The following is an 18,508-nucleotide window of genomic DNA, read 5'->3' on the forward strand; positions in this document are numbered from 1 at the left end:
GAAGAACGTGGCGGGGGTAGGGTCGTGCCTGCCCTCCTGTATTCTCGAATTGGAGCCATGCCACTGGGTGTTCTTTCCTTAACAGGTTTTGGTAACACTCGGACCATTTAAAATAAGGAAATTGTAAAATTGTCTTTTTTAAATAGCAAGAAAAGTTTCCCTTCTGCAAAAAATAAATAAATAAATTCATTGGTTTCAAGGTCAGACCATAGATTGCCATTTCTTGCAATAACACGCAATTTTAGAATATGTGCTAAACCCTTAAAAACGAGATGTACTTTTCCTTATTTATAGTCGTTATACCTGCACAGTCTTGCCGAATGCCAGCGCTGTAAAATGTCCATAGAGATTTCCACGACACCTGTCATGCTGACTGAACGAGACGTGGGTTCGTAAGGCGGGTGATGGTTGTGGCAGTTGTTCATAATCGCCAACCTGGTTCAAGGCCACGTGTTAGCAGCCACAGAATTAATCCCCTAGAGTATTTAGTAAAAACCACCATACCAAACAAGCTCTTATCACGTGGCTGAGGAACAAGTAGATGCTTTGTAATCAGAAAAGCTTACATTCGGATCTCTGACTACTCCTGGGCATACTGGGGATCTATTCCACTTCTCTGAGCTTGTGTTTCCTCATTTCTAAAATGGCGACGGTCATGCCTGTGTTTCAAGGCATGAGTGTGACTGTAACCGAGTCTGCCATTAAAATGAAATTTTGAAATCCTTGAAATCCATTGTGAATCTCCTTCAGTACCATTTTACACAGAAACTCACGCAGAGTTTTCATTTTGGAAATACTTTTTTTTTTTAATGTGTAGCAAATTGGATTTGTATTAAATAATCAATTTTTAAGAGTACTATTATTTCTGAGTACTATTATTTCTCTACAAATTTTTTACTTTTTTAAGTGCAATAGCTAGCTTGAAAATTTTACCCTCTAGACTGGATCTACACAGTTGTTTACTTTTTCCTGTCTTCATTTTTCTACGATCCATCTCTAAGTGATTCATGGGAAAAATATTCTAGTGAACATTAAATCAATTTAAGGACTTTCCATCATGATTTATGTTCCATAATATTAATTGTAAAGGATGTGGTTGGATATGAAGCAGTTTTGCAGAGAATTATACCTCAACTATTTCTAAAAATGTAGAGGTAGGATTAAGATGGAAATAATATGGAAATCAACATTCTTTAAAAAGGTTTTATTCATTTATTTGAGAGAGAGCACAAGTGGAGTATGGGGCAAAGGGAGGGGAGGCTCCCCCCAAGCAGGGAGCCTGATGTGGGGCTTGATCCTGAGACCCCAGGATATGACCTGAGCCAAAGGGAGAGGCTGAACTGACATAGCCACTCCGATGCCCAGGGAATCAGCATTTATAAATGTTGGAGAGAGGCCAGCTGAGAAAGCAGGGGGACTAAGTGCCCACAGGTGTAAGTGCCTGGGGGTAAAGCGAGCTCTGAATTTGTTGACAGCAGGTAAGGATAGCTAAACTGTATTGACATCGGCTATGTGACAGTTACTGTGCTGTGTGCCTCACTTCTGTCATTCTCTGTTACGTCCTCACGGCAGCCTACGAGTTAGGAGCCAGTATAATTCCCATTTTGCATCTGAGGAAACAGGCCCCAAGGGTTAAGTGACTTGCCGAAGGGGATGAGGCAAGCCTCTGGTCTGGACGTGGATGGACATGTCCTGGACTGTAGAGATTTTCTTCTGAGGAAATTGTGAACAGCCCTCTGCAGTGTCAAGAATTTGTTCCATGGAAATTAGATTTATGGGTGTTCATTCGGCATTTTGAAGAGCTGTGACTTTTTTGGGGGGCCCACCGTAACCGTACGCTGCCAGTGTCCATTTCCGGGAAGAAGAAGGGACTAGATTTATCTGGGCTTGGCTCTGAACCTGATTATTTAAACCTCATCCCTAAATTATGTTTCATTCAACAGTTGTCTTGCCATGGGACATTTGGTTATTACTTCCAAAATGAGGAAGAGGCCATCAGTTGCCAGCAGCCACATCCCCAACAAACAGGCAGAAGTGTTAGTTTTGATCTACAGTTTTTGCCTCCCCAGATGACATTACTGTGCAGATACATTAATTAAAAACCCTAGCACAGGGGCAACTGGGTGGCTTGTTACTTAAACATCTCACTCTCAATTTTGGTTCAGGTCATGATCTCAGGGTCCTGAGAGATTGAGTCCCATGTCAGCCTTGGCCCTGCGCTTGGAGCTTGCTTAAGATTCTCTCTCTCCCTCACCTCCCTGCTTGCTCACTCTCTCTCTCTCAATAAATAAAAACAATATATTAAAAACCCTAGCACAAAAATTGAGAATTAAGGTAGAACTTTTAAGAGCTGAGGTTGCTAACCACGTTTTCAAAGTGCATCCACTGGCTGGATGGCTGTGTAATTGGAAGCTGTTTATAATGCAGTTTTACCTCGGTCACTCTGCAGGAGTTAAGACTATGCCTTGTTAATAGCGTGCAAGAGTGTGTCTGGGTTCAGTGGGGTATCCGAACCCATCGGATAAAGATTGAAATGAAATGACTTTCTGTGTAATAACTGCCTCCTTTAGAGTAGTTCTACTTGTAAATTTTCAGAATTCATTTTCTTCCCACTTAACATTCAAAGACTTAGAATTATCTTTAATCCTATGTGCAAAGTTTTCAAATATTATTTTTTGTTTGACTTTTATTTATATTTGCCATTTTTGTGGTCTTAAAGATAATATTGATTTATTGATTGCAAATACTATATGGTGATGTTTTGAAGGATATATGGTTAGTCCAGGAAGCCTGGCTGGTGGAAAGATGTTCTAAATATTTAGTAATCATGGCTACCTTCTATCTTATATGGATTTTGTACTCACACTAACCTGCGTGCTACTACTTTCGTATCATTCAGTATGCGGTAGAATTTACTGACCTAGCAAATACATACCACTAAAGTCATGGAACTGAGCTCATTACTTGGAACGTACGAAACAGGGTGCGGTGTTCCATAGAGGGGGGTTGTAATGATAGGAATGGTAGGACAAGTAGGGAACACATGTGGGGCAAATTTCTATTTTTCAGTAATTTGCCTTAGGTTGGAGTGGACATGAGCCTCCTCTTTTACATGATCCAAAGCAAAATGTCCCACGGAAACGATGATTCTGAGAGTCCACACTGAATGGATTTCACATGGAACTGTTTAGACAACTCAGTCGCCATTGTTTAAACTGAATGGATAGTTTCAGGTCAGTATAAGGAAAAATGAGAATCTCAGAGGTGAGGAATGACTGAGGAACTCATCCCATTGGAAAGCACAGAAGAGGAGAACAGAAAACAATAAATAACAATGCTGGTCTTCAGAGATGGTACTGATTTTGTTCTTTTTATAAAGATGTGTTGTGCACCCAGCTCATGAGGCATATATCCCAGCAGATGTGGTCCACCTCAGGCTGAGGGACCACTGTCCAGAAATATAATAGCAAGATTCAGGAAAATGTCAGGGGAGAAGATTCTCTGTGGCCTCACTCCCTGTCACAGGGTCAAGGCCCAAGGTTCAAAAACTCTGGCCAGAGATAAGGGCTCTTCCATAGTGGGGTTGCTGGAGTCAAACAGGACTAAATGACAAGAGGAAGGAGTAAACTGAGGGAATCAGACAGGTGATAGCTGAAAAATGGAGCCAATGGTGCAGACATTATCCTTGGTGTTTAAGAAACAAGAAAAGGCTATAGGAGGCAGGAGGGCCAGGGCTGGGAATACTAAGTGCCAGGCTGGGCACTGTGGAAGGAGTCAGAGGAAGGCTTAGAAGGATGGGACTCCATCATGAGATGCTGGTTCTGTGGTGTTGGGACAGGTCAAGAGTTCAAAAGTGACAAAACTAAACTGGATACTTTAATACTCTCATCTGTAATTATTTAGGGAGATACCTTATCTTTATGGGGGAAATCAAAGGAAGAATTCTTAGAGGATGTGCCATTTCCCCTTGAAGGCATGGGTCAAGGATGGTGGGAGGTGTGGTCAAAGATGGCGATCACTGTTCAGTCACACATTAAGACTCGTTTCGCTTGGTCCAGGGCATGGGGCGCGTGCAAGGGAGAAATGAGAGGGAAGCTCTCTTCTGCCTCTAACACAACAAAGTCTCCAAGTCCTACCTCATGGTGCTTCAGGCTCAAACATTACCCTGTTCCCGTCTCACCAGCCAACGCTGTTTTCATATTGCACACCTAACAGCGGGCTGCTGTGCTTGTCGGTGCGAGAAGAATCTCCTTCGTATGGTCGTCTGCAGGCTTGATGAGGGAGGGGGAGAGGGACCAGACACACCATTGTTATTTAGTCTCCTCTTTGGTGTTATGCCATGGGATGAGGTTGCCAGTCATTCCCTGCTACCTTTGAGCTGCCTGTGGGAGAGTGTGGATGTGGAACATTTCCGTGGTCACAGAAAGTTCTCTAGGGCAGCTTGTTCTGCTTAATATTTTAATATGGTCATGTGTGATAAACGTAGTCATAAATCAGTTGTGTGCCTATGGTTTTATAGGACATAGATACTGAACATTATTTTACTGTGGTATAAAACACATTAACTCGTACTCTTTCTTCCCCGGTAAACAAATTAGCCCAGCGATTAAACTCTTGATTCTCTGTGACAGCCAGTAGAGGAAACTTCTGAGGCCAAAGAAAAGTTTTTGGGAGAATCAGAAGGTGTATTCTCAAGTATTCATCAATCTTTTTTTAAACATTTTTTTTTATTTTTTAAATTTCTTTTCAGTGTTCTAGAATTCATTGTTTATGCACCACACCCAGGGCTCCATGCAATATGTGCCCTCCATAATACCCACCACCACCAGTATTTATCAGTCTTATTAAAACAACTTGATTAGGCCTTAAGTCCATCATCTAAAACACATTTAAAAAATGGAAACTACGCATATTATGCCAGTTTCTCAGAAAGCCAAAGCAAATAATATATATACTTATTTATAAAGATTTATCTATTAGAGACAGAGAGAGCACACATGCATGCAAATAGGAAAGAGGCCAAGAGGGAGAGAGACTCTGTCCCTACTGAGCGTGGAGCCCGACGCAGGGCTCCATCCCACCACCCTGAGATCACCCCCTGAGCTGAAACCAAGAGTCAGATGCTTAACCAACTGAGCCACCCAGGGGTCCCAATATCTATCCTTTTTAAAAGGGGACTTTTCCTCAATATATGTGACTATTGTTAGTGATTTCTGTAATTCCCTGAATCAAGAAGGGAGAATAAGGGAAGGGTGCAGACCGGACTAAGGGTTGTGCTGACTGGACGAAGTGAGTGAGAAAAATGAAAGATAATGACAGAAGCACGGTGCTAAGGAAAGCCTGGGGACATTTGAAATGAACACAGTGACTCACACTTCGAGGGGCCTGACTGCTGGCTGTGCTTTTGACTTCTGGGGGTTGGGGAGGGAGTGAACTTCTGAGTGAAAAGAATGTACTTTACTTTGTAAAATCATTGTATTATTAGAGTCAGCCTCCTGGCTTATGATAAAATAATAATAATAAGTGACAAATAAAAAATGACCGACAGCTGTGGTGGAGGGAAGAAGAGTCAGCAGGTGTGTAGGAACATCTTTTAAGTCGTGTTCAGAAACATGAGCAGTTTTGCTTGCTGTCCACCAAGCCCTGCACGGTGAGGTGAATCCTTCCTCCAGACATTTTTTGCCTTTTTTTTTTTTTTCCTGAGAAACTGTTTCACAAAAGGTTCCACTTAGGAAAGGTTCTGAGGTCAGATAAAGTCTGCCACGCACTGTGCACTGTGTGATCGTTGCAGGGTCACAGCCACACTGAGCGTCCCATCCTGAGAGGGCTTGCTCGCCTGGCTTAATTTAGCCTCACCGAAAATGACTGGCCTGAGGAATCCCAGGTATCGGGGCTTTGGCACCTTTTCACAGCTTGCAAACCGTGATCGTGTTCTGTAAGAGACACTTAAAATATGCTTGATTAGCCTCTGCAGAAAAAAACTGAAGTACCCAAATCTCTCAAAGAGCTCTATGGCTTTATAGGAAAAAGTCCGTATTTTTAGGACGTTGTAGGACGCAGGGATGAGTAGCATGATGTCTGCAAGTCAACGACAAATGACTCAGCTGACCATACAGATGTGTCATATATGTGTACGCACACGCACACACACACACACGCACACAGAGAGGGAGCGCACTCAAAATACAGGAGAATGTTCACAACTGGTGGGGCGCCTGGGTGGCTCCGTTGGTTAGGCATCTGCCTTCGGCTCAGGTCGTGATCCCAAGGTCCTGGGATTGAGCCCCACATCGGGCTCCTTGCTCGGCAGGGAGCCTGCTTCTCCCCTGCCTGCCGCTCCCCTTGCTTGTGCTCTCTCTGCCTCTCTTGCTTGCTCTCTTTCTGTCAAATAAATAAGTCAAGTCTTTAAAAAAAATGTTCACAATGGGTGAACTCTACAGTAAAGGACGGAATGAGTAATACTTTTGACCTATTTCTCGAGTTCTGAAAACCTATTCTATAAAAAATAAAAAGGGAAGTATTATAAGCCCAAGCACAAGCTGCGTTGGTTATGCTGGACATGAAGGGGTAGCCCTGTGGAAGAGCTGATTAGGCAAGAAAAAGGATTTTAAGATCCAGACAGAAGTGAAGGGAGCGGAAAGCTCACGTTCTTGACCGGAGACAGTGATGCAGCTGGAGAAAAGCATTCGGGGCATCTGCTCATCGCCCTGCTGTTCCTTCCTGAGTTAGAGCTCCAATTTCAAAAGTCGGAACCTCAGAGCATCAGGCAGGCTAATGGGAACATTGCCCAGAAAACTCGTCCGGGTGGTGCTCTCACTCTCATCCCGGGCACTCCAGACCTCAGCGTGGCTCAGGGACGCAGCCAGATTAGTGGGGAAGCCGTCCTGAACAGGGGGTCTCAGGATGGACCTGAAAGCCCCAACTCCTTGACCCAGTAATGCCAACAGCTTGAATTTGCCGTGTCCAGGCTGGCCCGACCTTGATCTTCCTTAGACGGACTGTTGATCCCCAGCTCGCAGCTGGCTCTGGGAGGTAACGTGTACTGGGTGGCCTGTCATCTCGTGTGCTTCTTGCCACAGACGTGGGCATGCAGTGTTTTCTGACGAACTTCTCAAGGGCTTTGCTGAAGGTTGTAGCACACGGAAGAGTTGCCCAAGTCTCGGGATTGTGCCCGGCTACATCATTTGCTGAAACAATATTGCAAACGTTGCTGTTGCTGGAAGGGAGAGAGAAGAGTCATTTAACTTCCCGCCGTTTCCTAGATGCAGCATTTCCTATTGTAAAGCTGTTGCTAATATGCGCTTTCAACGATGCTGGCATCTTTGCCACCCAGGCTCCCCTTTATAAGCTTCTCCTTTTCCATTCCTGTTCCTCCGCCTCTTTTTTTTTTTTTTTAATTGATTAATCTTTACAGCAGTAGGTTATAAAAATTGTGAATTGCATTTGTTCCTATTTCTGATAAAGGTTTTTGCATTAAGGATTCCTGCTCCTTCACTAAGCTCTTGGTACAAAGGAAAAATGTCAATCCTTGTGGTCTTCTATATTCTATCAGTTGTCATGGTATTTCTCTAACTTTAATATATGGTTCTATCCATTGCATTTATGACATATACAAAACCTTAAGACTATATCTTACATAATTATTACATTTGCTAGTAACAATGTGATATTTATAGACTTGAATATCTTGCACAGTAAGGCAGTAAAGCTACAAAGAAGCATCAGAAAATGATAGTTTCTTATCACTACAAACATATGTTTATATTTTATCTTCCTTTCACAGTAGAATCTAAGTATTAATCTCTGGAGAGTAATAATTATAAAATATATTGGTAAGAAATGATAAAATTATGTTTAACATTCTTATTGTGCTTTACATTTTACAAAGTATTGTCACTTACAATTTTAGTAAAAATGGCTGAAGAAATGATAATTCAATATGCCTACAGAGGCTTTTTTTCATATAAATTAGTAAGAAATAAATGGGGCTGCATAAGACTTTAGGGTCTTTGTTTCTCATTATTTTGTGCCATTTTTAAAAATAAGCCATATTTGTTTGAGATACTGAAGGTTTTCACTCATAATAAAATATTCCTTATTAGTTGTACATAATCTTGACACTTGTAGTAAAATTGTAAGCAAAATCCATATTCCATGACATTTTATGTAACCCTCACCCAACATGAAGTGAAGGGGTAAGGATTAAAAGAACTAGTTAGTGATATTATACATTTAAAAAGGCATTATTAGTGAGTTCTTCACAGAAATGACAGTGGGGCGCTGCTCTGAAAGGTCCCTCTATGTACGGAATAGCACTGTTTCAGTACGCTGACATTTGAGAGAAGTGATGAGAGATGTTTATTGACTTTTTTTTTTTTGGTCCAGCTTTTCTTCTTGGGTTATTCGAATGGCATTTGTCTAGGTAGAGAATACTAGTGAAACACAAAACCATTTCTGTACACCACTGCCGGGCTCTGTTTAAACCCCTCGGGACTCTTGTCTTACTTTGTGTGTGATTGTGTGTTGGAAAGACTTCACTGGAACCCAGCAAACGGTGATGTCAGCCATAGCACAAGAAATGGGCTGGTATGTCCCGTTAGATAAGATTTTAAGAGGAATAGCCAGAGCCTTCAAAACTGTGTACAGAAGCATGAAATGGAATTCAGGAGCAGCGGTCTTTAAATTTCCAATAGTCTCTACATTCCCTGTCCTTTTTACAAACTTGAGCGGCACAGAATGCATTTCCCTTCCCCATGTTGCAAATGCACTTGGCCGGCTCTCCTGGCAGCAGCGGTCGCTCACTTTGCTGAGTAAGTCACAGAGCTGTTGGCAAGAAGAAGGAAAGATTTTCACTCTTGAGCATAAAACCAGATTTCCTAAATTAAATTGTTGTATCCTCAACGGAATCTTTTTATCCCACTAATGTTTCAAAATGCTTCTGGGGGGATCATTTTAAAACTGGTCTCAATTTGGATTCACCATTGATTGGCTACTTCGCTCTTCTTCCCCTCACCCCCAGCAGGTAGACGAACCTACAACAGCTTTTATGTCTATTGCAAAGGCCCCTGTCGGAGAGTGCAGCCGGGAAAACTCCGGGTACAGTGCAGCACCTGCCGACAGGCCACGCTCACCTTGGCCCAGGTAAGGAGCTCCGGCGTTGGCAGAGACTGCCCAGAAAAACTGAAGGTCTGTTTCCAGAGCTGCCTTTTGGGGTTGATAATCAGAGAAGACCCATGACTGAAAATAAAAGATACTGCTGTGCGTTTGCAATGGTTAATGGGCTCTGGAGTTGCACTTAAAAATGCATTGTTCTGTAGCATGTTAGGTAGTGCTGGGGCCGTTGTCTCCATGTGCTTGTCCAGGCTTCCCTAAAAGCATCATCAAGAGCGCGTCCGTAACAAAAAGAGGTTAGGCTTTGGTGGGCGTGTCTTTTAGAAGAGGCCAGGAAAGAGCCTTCTGAGACACTGGAAGTGTATCATGTCTTGATCGGTATGACCAGAATGCAGTTCGGTACTTGTGCCAGAACCCCCTGGACTGTTGATGGAGGGCGGCGCACTCGAGATTGCGCTGAGTCATAGCTCAGTAGAGGTGTGAGAAGGAGAGTCGTGGGCTGCCCACGGTGTGCATGTGAGACCGAGGCCGGCAAGCTGCCATCTGTGGTCTCCGTTTGGATTATACGGTTCATGAGCTAAGAATGTTTTTGCATTTGTATGTGGCTGGGAAATATCCAAAGAGTAACGCTATGTGGCCCGTGAACGCGCTCTGAAGTTTAGATCTGGCCTCCGTGATGACACCGTAGCAGAGGGCAGAGCCGACCATCTCCTGACGCATTGTCATCTGCGCGGCTTCCGTGCCCAGGGCGGGGCTCAGTAGTTGCCTCCCAGACTGGACGCCCTGCGGAGTCCGACCTATCTGCTTCTGGCTCCTTTGAGAAAACGTGATGGACCCTGGTATGAATCATGCGCACAGCTAAGGCTCTGGCTTCCTCGTGACGGTTGTGTAGGATTTAGCTAAAGTTGACGCAGACGTGAATGTGCGTGAGTGAGGAGGGCGTTCTGGTTGGCACGATCAAAGGTCAAGGTCAGGGGTCTTCAGGTGATGGGGGGCTGAAGTGGGGTCAAAGAACCCCCTTACTACCAGGCCCCTATGATGGCTTCATTTATATTTTTATTCCTTAGGCAATGGGGAGCCAAGAGAAACTGTTAAAAATAAAGGCAATCTGTAAAATGACATTTTAGAACCTTTATTAGTGCTGTAACCGTCTGTCATTGGGACTGAAGTTGGTGACAGATTGAGGGCAAAGAGGTTAATTAATAGACACTTCCTGTGGTTCATGCAGGAGGAACTGTGGGCCTAGGTCGGGGTGGTGGCCCGTGGAAAGTTGTAACAGAACATGAAGGCTACACCCAGTAACTGAGAAACCGAGGATCCTGGCCTCCAGCCTGGGGAAGATGGTAGAATCACTCAAAAACGCAGCCTAGTGTTCCACTATGATATAATCTCTCCGCTACCCCGGCAAATGCTGGGCCTGCACTTCGGGAGACAAAGCCTAGGAGTGATGGATCCACTCGACCGGACCTCTTTCTGGGGGTGTCGCCGCGCAGTGCTTCTCTCTGGGAAAGGTGCTCTTAAGGTCCTATAGAAGTTTCTCTTCCACTGGACTCTCTCCTGTGCCATAAGACTTTTCCAGTGCACTGAACAGGCTCTTCTGTTTCTCTGGTCTGTGCTCCAGTCTTGATCGCCTCACCACTCTGAATTGTTCTTAGTGAAAACAATCACAACAAATTATCATTGAGCCCCAAGCTTAATTATTTTCATGCGTTATGTAATGTACTTATTTCATAACACTCTAAGGACGGTCAGTAACCTTATTTTAGATTTAGATATAAAGAGATTAAGGAAATGAACTTGTGAGATTGGGGTTTGACCTGGGCTGTGTGATCTAAACTTGTATCTCCCCGTTTTTTTTTACCACTCAGGTTTGTTTGCCCCGAATGTCATATGCTCGGATATCCCCAGTGATCAGACAGCTGATTTAAGACTTAGGTCAGAAGGATGCAGTTGGGGGTCAGTGAGGACCGTGGCGGGGGAAGAGACCAAGGCCCCCATAAGGAGGCTGCTCCTGCCAGTTTGTTAGCAAGTGATGGTTGGGGGGTGCCTAACGTGGTCAGTCTTTTATTTAATTAAGAGAAACCATAAATATGGATTTTTTATGTGAAATTTCTCATATAAAAATACACCCCATGTGGGGGGAAAAAAAAACAGAAGACCAAAAGAAAAAGCAACCTGCAGCATCTGTCTAAATGTGCATCACACCATACAGGTGAAATGGTGCGTTACCGTTAGGTGCGTGGGGAGCCTGGTATGTCGTCAGCACTTAATTCAAGTGAGTCATTGCTGAGCTGTATGCTGAGAACTTGAGACGACTCTCCGTACTCTCCATACTGCTTCGGTTAGAATTCCTACATCATTATTTCCTGCCTGTTGACACAGGCTTGGGGACATCTGTTACCTGGGCTAATGGTATCTACTTCTTATTTCTTGTAAAGGTTAGTTACTATATGAAGAGTATTTAGAACAGTTGCTAGAGGGGCGCCTGGGTGGCTCAGTTGGTCAGTCCTCAGGTCATGATCCCGGGGTCCGGGGATCCAGCCCCGCGTCAGGCTCCCTGCGCAGAGGGGAGTCTGCGGCTTCCTCTCCGCCCGCCCTCCCTGCGCATGGGCTCTCATTCTCTCTGTCTCTCAAACAAATAAATAAATAAAATCTTAAAAAGAAAGAGCAGTAGCTGGAACATCAATAATTAGATGTCTTAAATGCTTTCTCTTTGTTACTTGTTAAATTATTATTCATGAGTACTTAGCGCACACACACGCGCGCACACACACACACACACACACGCGCACGCACACACACACACACACACACACACACGCCCGCGTGCACATGTCTATGTCCTTCACCGTGAAATCAATCCAGACTTGGGCTAACTCCTTTCAAACAAGTGGAAGCATCTTCCCTCTGACGCTGTCCGTCCAGAAGCTCATGTACCCCCTCAGCTGCTCACTTGGACCCTCAGGTCCTTGGAGTGAGGATCTCATACCCCCAGCGGTCCAGGCTCTGTCCTGTCTCAGGGACCCACTGCCATGACCACGCCGGGCTTTGTCAGTTCCTAGAACTGCTCTGCATTCGATTACGCAATGCAGACTTCTTTTTTCCCTACATTATTTTTGCTCTGTACATTGTTTATCCCTCTCTCAAGTTCTTCTAGAGCTATCTGGCCTTTTCCTTCATCATTTTCTCCCTTGATAGGCTCTGACTTGGGCTACTTTATTTCAGATGTCGTTAAATTCCTGTTCCATGTTCTGTGCAATTGCCCATTTGTGTATATTCCAAGTGTCAGTAAAGCCTCTTGTACCGAAGAACTTGTGGGTTCAGATCTCTGGTGTATTTTCAGCATGTCACCCAGTACCTTGCCCATGGTGGGGTACAAAGCAAATAATGGGAAATAAACAGTGTCAGTTCTTGAACCTTGACACATGGATTCAGTACATCCACATACTTTAGAAGTTATAGTTGGGCATTTATAATCACATAATCATAAAAATTTTGATTGTTTTGTCACCACTTATTAAGTCCCTTTATTGCATTTATATTCTGGAACTTGTATTTTTCTCTAATTCTCATGACAGACCTGCAAAGTACGTATTATTATCTAGTGCTGTTTTGTTTTTTTTTAAGATTTTATTTATTTATTTGGCAGACAGAGGTCACAAGCAGGCAGAGAGGCAGGCAGAGAGGGAGGGAGAAGCAGGCTTCCTGCTGAGCAGAGAGCCCGATGTGGGGCTCAATCCCAGGATGCTGGAATCATGACCTGAGCTGAAGGCAGAGGCTTAACCCAATTAGCCACCCAAGTGCCCCTTATCTAGTGTTTCTAATAAAGGGACTCCATGACGTTAAGTAATGAACCCAACGTCACATAGTTAACAACATGGGTGCTAGGAATGGAAAGTCTTACGGGTTTCTTTAGAGCCCTGCATTTTCCACAGGTCCACTCTACAAATCTGGTAATCAGTGTCCTATTACCCAGCTACTTCTCTACACTTAAACTGTCCTTCCAAAATACTCTTGGTGGGGGAAGGGAGGGGTGCTACATAAAGATTTAAGGAGAATGGGAAAGATGTTTTAAAGAGTACTTATTTAATCTGAAATTTAATTTTATTTTGTTTAATCTTATTTATTATTATTTTTTTAATCCAAACTTTTAGTATAGTTACTAGATGCAGCAGCACTGGTACACGGTGAATAAATAGAACAGGCCCTTTGATTTTTTATCAATGACAAACATCCACACTCAGTAGTACCTTCCAGTACCTGCTCTGTGGAGCTTCTGAATAATCACGCGTGTCGCGTCTGCGGGCCCGCACTCAACAGTGGGTGGGCAGGAGCTGAAATCTGCTGAGGGGAGGGATTTCTCGGTAGAGAATAGACAACTCTTAGGCTTCCTTTTTCCCAACTCTAGAGAGATCCACAACTGACAGAATTTTCTCTAGTCAAGAAAAAAATAAAAAGAAAGGAAGGACTTTGTGTGGCTGACAAGTTCCATAGCAGAGCATGGAATGGATGTGGTTTATCTGAGCTCCTCTAGGGAGCTGTTTATGTACAAAGAGAAAAATCAGAACCTACTTAGGTACCTGGGCTATTTCTTATTTTAACATCATTTCATTTCTTCTGGTCTGGAAAAATTGGTCTACAATGGCCCTTGGCCTTTCATGACTCTTGATCATAAACTCCTAATTGTTTTCTGTTGTTGTGGGGCACTTATTCGTAATGCCAACATTTCCTCAGTGCTATTTAAAATCTGTGTGCAAGATAATGAGTGGCCTCTCATACATAATGCTCTAAGTTTTAATTGTTTACATGTTTCACATTTAATTTGATGCTTCTAATGCATTGGCAAGGAGGACAGATAGCCATTTCTGTCATGGTTTTAGGGTGGGGAAGCTGATGTCCAAGGTTTCAGCTTGACCTTGAGAGTAAATTGAAAATCAGCTGGGACACCAGGTTTTCCTCCACATTTAAATCAAACTACCTCTTTATTTCATGGAGACCTTGACAAACGTTTCCACTAACCAAAATAGCCCTTGCAAACATGAATGCTCACTGGAAAATAGTGAACAGCGGTTGATTGGAAAAACATGGCAGGCCTCCAATTTTCATTTGCCTTTGAAAGAGTGTCCACGTGGGTCCACACAGACATGGCACAGGCTTGAGCTCAGAAGGAGGGTTGCTTTGTACTTGCATATGTATCTCTGATCCTGTGCTTGAACAATGAAATGGGCGACCTAAAGGAACCTATGTCATCACTGTCTCCCTCGTTAGTGTGGAAACTCAAATGATGAGCAAGTCATAGCTTCGAGGCATTTCTTTTTTTTTAATTAATACAAAAAAATATGAACAGAAAAAATAAAGTTTTCCAAGATATGTAGAAAATACACAGCTTTTAGAAATGACTGGAAACCAAAGAAGGAACTTAAATTGGAAAAAGAAGCAGCACCAAGAAGCTTAAAGATGCTTGTCCCTCCTCCCCCAGGACTCTGCAGATTCAAGGTTACAGCAGGTATGGTCCTTCTGGTCCATCTTATGGAAGTGTGGTGGAAAGGAATGGGCCTCTGGCAAGCTGTCAAAGATATCCGGGGACCAATTCATAAGAAACACAAAACTTCCAGAGACTGTGTGACGTGTGAAGAATTGTGCTCAGACTGATGAAGTTTTGTTAGAATATGATGCTCATGGTGAGGAACGTGTTCACAGGGGTCATGCTAAGACAGCTTCTCCTCCTCAGCCCTGCAGGCTCCTTCTCCCTAAGTCCTAGAGTGCCCTCTCCTGTGTCCTGTGTCCCTCGCTACCACTTTTTCCAGCCATTGCCCATACTCCAGGAGGATGCAACCTCCTGAAGACAATAGAGCTTCTGGAATAGTGAGAAACAGACTTGTTTCTCTAACAGGACACAGGCTTAAAACACTGTAAGAATATTTATGAATAAAATAATTTGTCAACTAAAATTAATCAGAAGCAAGAACGGATGTGGAATCAAGGGGAGAGAGCACATGGCATAGGATATTCTATCTTGCAATATTGAACTTGGAACCACCTGGGAGCAGAGAGCTGGAGAAAATGGCTTCCTGCAGTCCCTTTCCTGTCAGATGTTCTGGGCTTGAGTTCCCCTGCTTAGTGGCTGTGCGACTATGGGCAAGTGACTTAAACTCCTTGTCTGTTTTCTTGTCTTGAAATGGAAGGAAACAATTTCATGAAAGTTTTTGTGAATTAAATGGTTTAACTCTCTCAAGAATGTAGCAGCACGGAGAAGAGGAAATAGCAAGCGTGGAGTTACATAGTAAACATTCAGAAACTGTTGCTCTTAACTGACATTCGTTCAGGGTAAGAGTTTTCTGCCAAAAAAGCATCAAAGTAGCTGCTGAATTCACACCCGAAGCTTATACCTCCAGGACTCCTTAGTTTGATGAAGGTAACAAATTTTTCATCTCCCCAGCACAAATTCGGGGTACCCTGAGTTAACCACCATCAACATCCTGTGGTTTCCACTCAATTTATTAGTTTCCCCATGAATCAGAAGCCAGGAGATTACTGCAGCCAAGAACTCTAGGAGATTTTTTTCCCCCTACAATCACTATAATTACTTTATCTCAAAAAGAACTTTATCTTTGCCACTCTAATGAGATACTCTGCCATGGAATAGCATTAAAGCTAAAAGGTTTCTGATGAGAAATGGTGCAATAAATAGAGTAAGATGTAAAATGCCTGGCATGATGGATTTTATTTAAAATTGGTTTATAGATTAGGAACAATTTATGTGAAGAAATTTATTAAGAAATATTGTCTAAATGTATAATCATTCCTAAACTTAATATTTGTTACATATTAATTGTTAGTAAGGAGTCTACTTGCTTCTCTTAATATCAAAAGCTATATAATAAAGCCTTTGGATATATCTAAGCTTATTTAGGAAATGAGAATGTGTTACAACACTTTTACTTATTTATTCAATTGTTAGGCATTTCTGAGCTTTTGGATTTTAATGAAAGAATCATTGCAAATTATTTTATGTTATTTAAATATTATATATTATTTTTAATTCATTTTGAAATTTATATATATATATTTTAAAAATTTTTAAAGATTTTATTTCTTTATTTGACCCAGAGAGAGATCACAAGTAGGCAGAGAGGCAGGCAGAGAGAGAGGGAGAAGCAGACTCCCCACTGAGCAGAGAGCCCGATGTGGGGCTCAATCCCAGGACCCTGGGATCATGACCTGAGCTGCAGGCAGAGGCTTAACCACTGAGCCACCCAGGCGCCCCTCTATTTTATTTTTTAAAATAAATGGATGTCAAAATGGCCCTGAAGTCTGTTCAGATCTTAGGCCTACAAAGAAGTGAGTTTTGGTGTGGATTTATCTCACGTCAAGGATTTAGGATTGAGAGGGAGCTGAACACAGTGCAGTCTTGCTTCTTGCAGGTGTCAGGGCACCCTCATACTCACTTCCTGCCATCAGTTCTGCCATGAGATTTCTTTGGGCGGTAGCGACTCCCCGCTCCATCTTTCTGACGCCCACCTTCTCTGTGCTGTAGTCCTTTTGGTCCTCACTGTAGAACACTGGCTGTCTCAGCCACAAGGATGGCCTCATGCTAATCAACTATCCCATGGAGAGTGACTGGCAAAAGATTGAGAGAGTACGATGTTTTCCTCTTTCCCAAACCAATACCTGCAAAAGACACAGTCTAAGGTAAAAATAAACAAGTAATTATAATAAACCAAACCTCAAAGGATTATTGTAAAGAATTTTAAGTTTTGATGATTTATTTTATATTAAAGCATTATTTTTTGATAGTTTACAAATAGATCAAACTCTGTAAATTCTAAATGTAAAATGACCTACCGAAATTGGGTACATCCAAACCTCTTCAGGGTTATCAATGCCAACCGATATAATGGATTTAAAATTGTAAGTGAATGCTCCTAGTGTCATTCTCCTAAAACTTACAGTAGTTTTGGATAATCCATGCCTAGTGTTCAGACTTAAAAATACTCTTCACCACCAAGATCTGTCTCCAGTGACTACAGATTAATTTGCTAACTTACATGACCAGTTTTACCAAATTTACAAAAATAATTATAAGGAATAATTTCATTATGGGACACTCTTTTGGAATTTTTTATCTATATTGTGATTGCACTATGCATTTGATTATCTTAAACATATTCAGTGATATATTTTCTTGTCAGATTTTAAGAAATGCCTAGTTTATTGAAAGCTAAAGATCATAGGTAAATTCATCTTATGGAAATTTTCTTCTTGAACATATCCATCATATAGTCCTTTGAATATACTCAAAACTCTAACTTTTCATGTAAGAACTTTTGGGTTATACTGATTTATTTCTACTGCTATTTCAGTTGTTCTGTTTTTCCAGAATGTTCATTTTCCCCACCAATTTCTCTATCAGTTACCCATTTCCCCCAAATTTCTTTTAACCGATGATAAAGTCTGCAGCGTCTTATGTTGAACTGGATTGTTGAAATGGCTTTCAAAGACCTCTCCCGCATGAACTGAACAGTTTGCTGTCCATCCAAGCATCCGAGATGTTAGATTTGTTTCTGCGCCAGCTCTTTCCTGCTGTAGCTCGAGGCCCTGTAGGCAAACAGCAGGAAGGAAGGAGGATGTTGAGCCAGGCGCACTGAAGGCAGGGAGGGGGTCTGAGGAGCTCAGGGCAAAAATCACGAGACTCTGGACGCTAGAGACCAGACTGGGGGTTGGCGGATGGAGGAGGGTGGGGGATGGGCAGATGGGGGATGGGCTTTAAGGAGGGCACTTGGTGTGATGAGCACCAGGTGTTCTATGTAAGTGCTGAATCCCTAAATTCTACCCCCCCAAAAATATTGCACTGCATGTGAGTGCAAATAAGTGTGTGTGGGGCAGGGGGGAAGAGTTTAAATAATTTTTTTTTTAAATGAAGAGTTCAGATCACCAAGACCAAGCTACACATTTTATACATAATCAAGTAATAATTATATTATGTTAATTGACTTTTCTGTTCATTGGGTAAATCAGCTTTGGGTGAATTGATTTTCAGCTGACTTCCCTAGAAGCGCCTCCTACAAATGGCCCCAGAACATGCCTGTATAGAAGAACACAGTCTGAAGATAAAATTTTTTCGTTCAAGTTCGAGGTCATTTTAGTGGCTCTCAGTGACTCCTCCAGTGTTTTCGCGGGGGTTCTGGTAGGAGGAGAGAAGTTAATGAGAGAAGGAGGAGGTGGAGGGAATCAGAACGGCCTCGTGAACTTGGCTTGAGCCTCATGGTTTAGAGGAGAATGGGAGCAGAGTGGTTTTTCATCAGTCCGCGTGAGAACCTGGGCAAACGTGGGAGCTGGCACTTTCGGAGCTGTGGAGAAGGGAGCCCCGCATCCCCCTCGTACTGGGAGATCCTGG

The 18,508-nt window shown here is 42.8% G+C and overlaps 1 protein-coding gene across 3 annotated transcripts in view; it reads left to right on the forward strand.

Moving 5' to 3' along the window:
• Window positions 1–18,508, forward strand: part of PRKN (parkin RBR E3 ubiquitin protein ligase) — a 1,064,961-nt gene that overhangs the window by 276,730 nt on the left and 769,723 nt on the right. For all 3 annotated transcript variants that reach the window (XM_032337964.1, XM_032337965.1, XM_032337966.1), the window contains exon 4: window positions 9,020–9,141. In XM_032337964.1, the coding sequence (XP_032193855.1) occupies window positions 9,020–9,141 (122 nt within the window). The remainder of the gene's footprint in view (window positions 1–9,019; window positions 9,142–18,508) is intronic.

This window comes from Mustela erminea, chromosome 4 (genome assembly GCF_009829155.1).
Source record: "Mustela erminea isolate mMusErm1 chromosome 4, mMusErm1.Pri, whole genome shotgun sequence".
Taxonomy (NCBI): domain Eukaryota; kingdom Metazoa; phylum Chordata; class Mammalia; order Carnivora; family Mustelidae; genus Mustela; species Mustela erminea.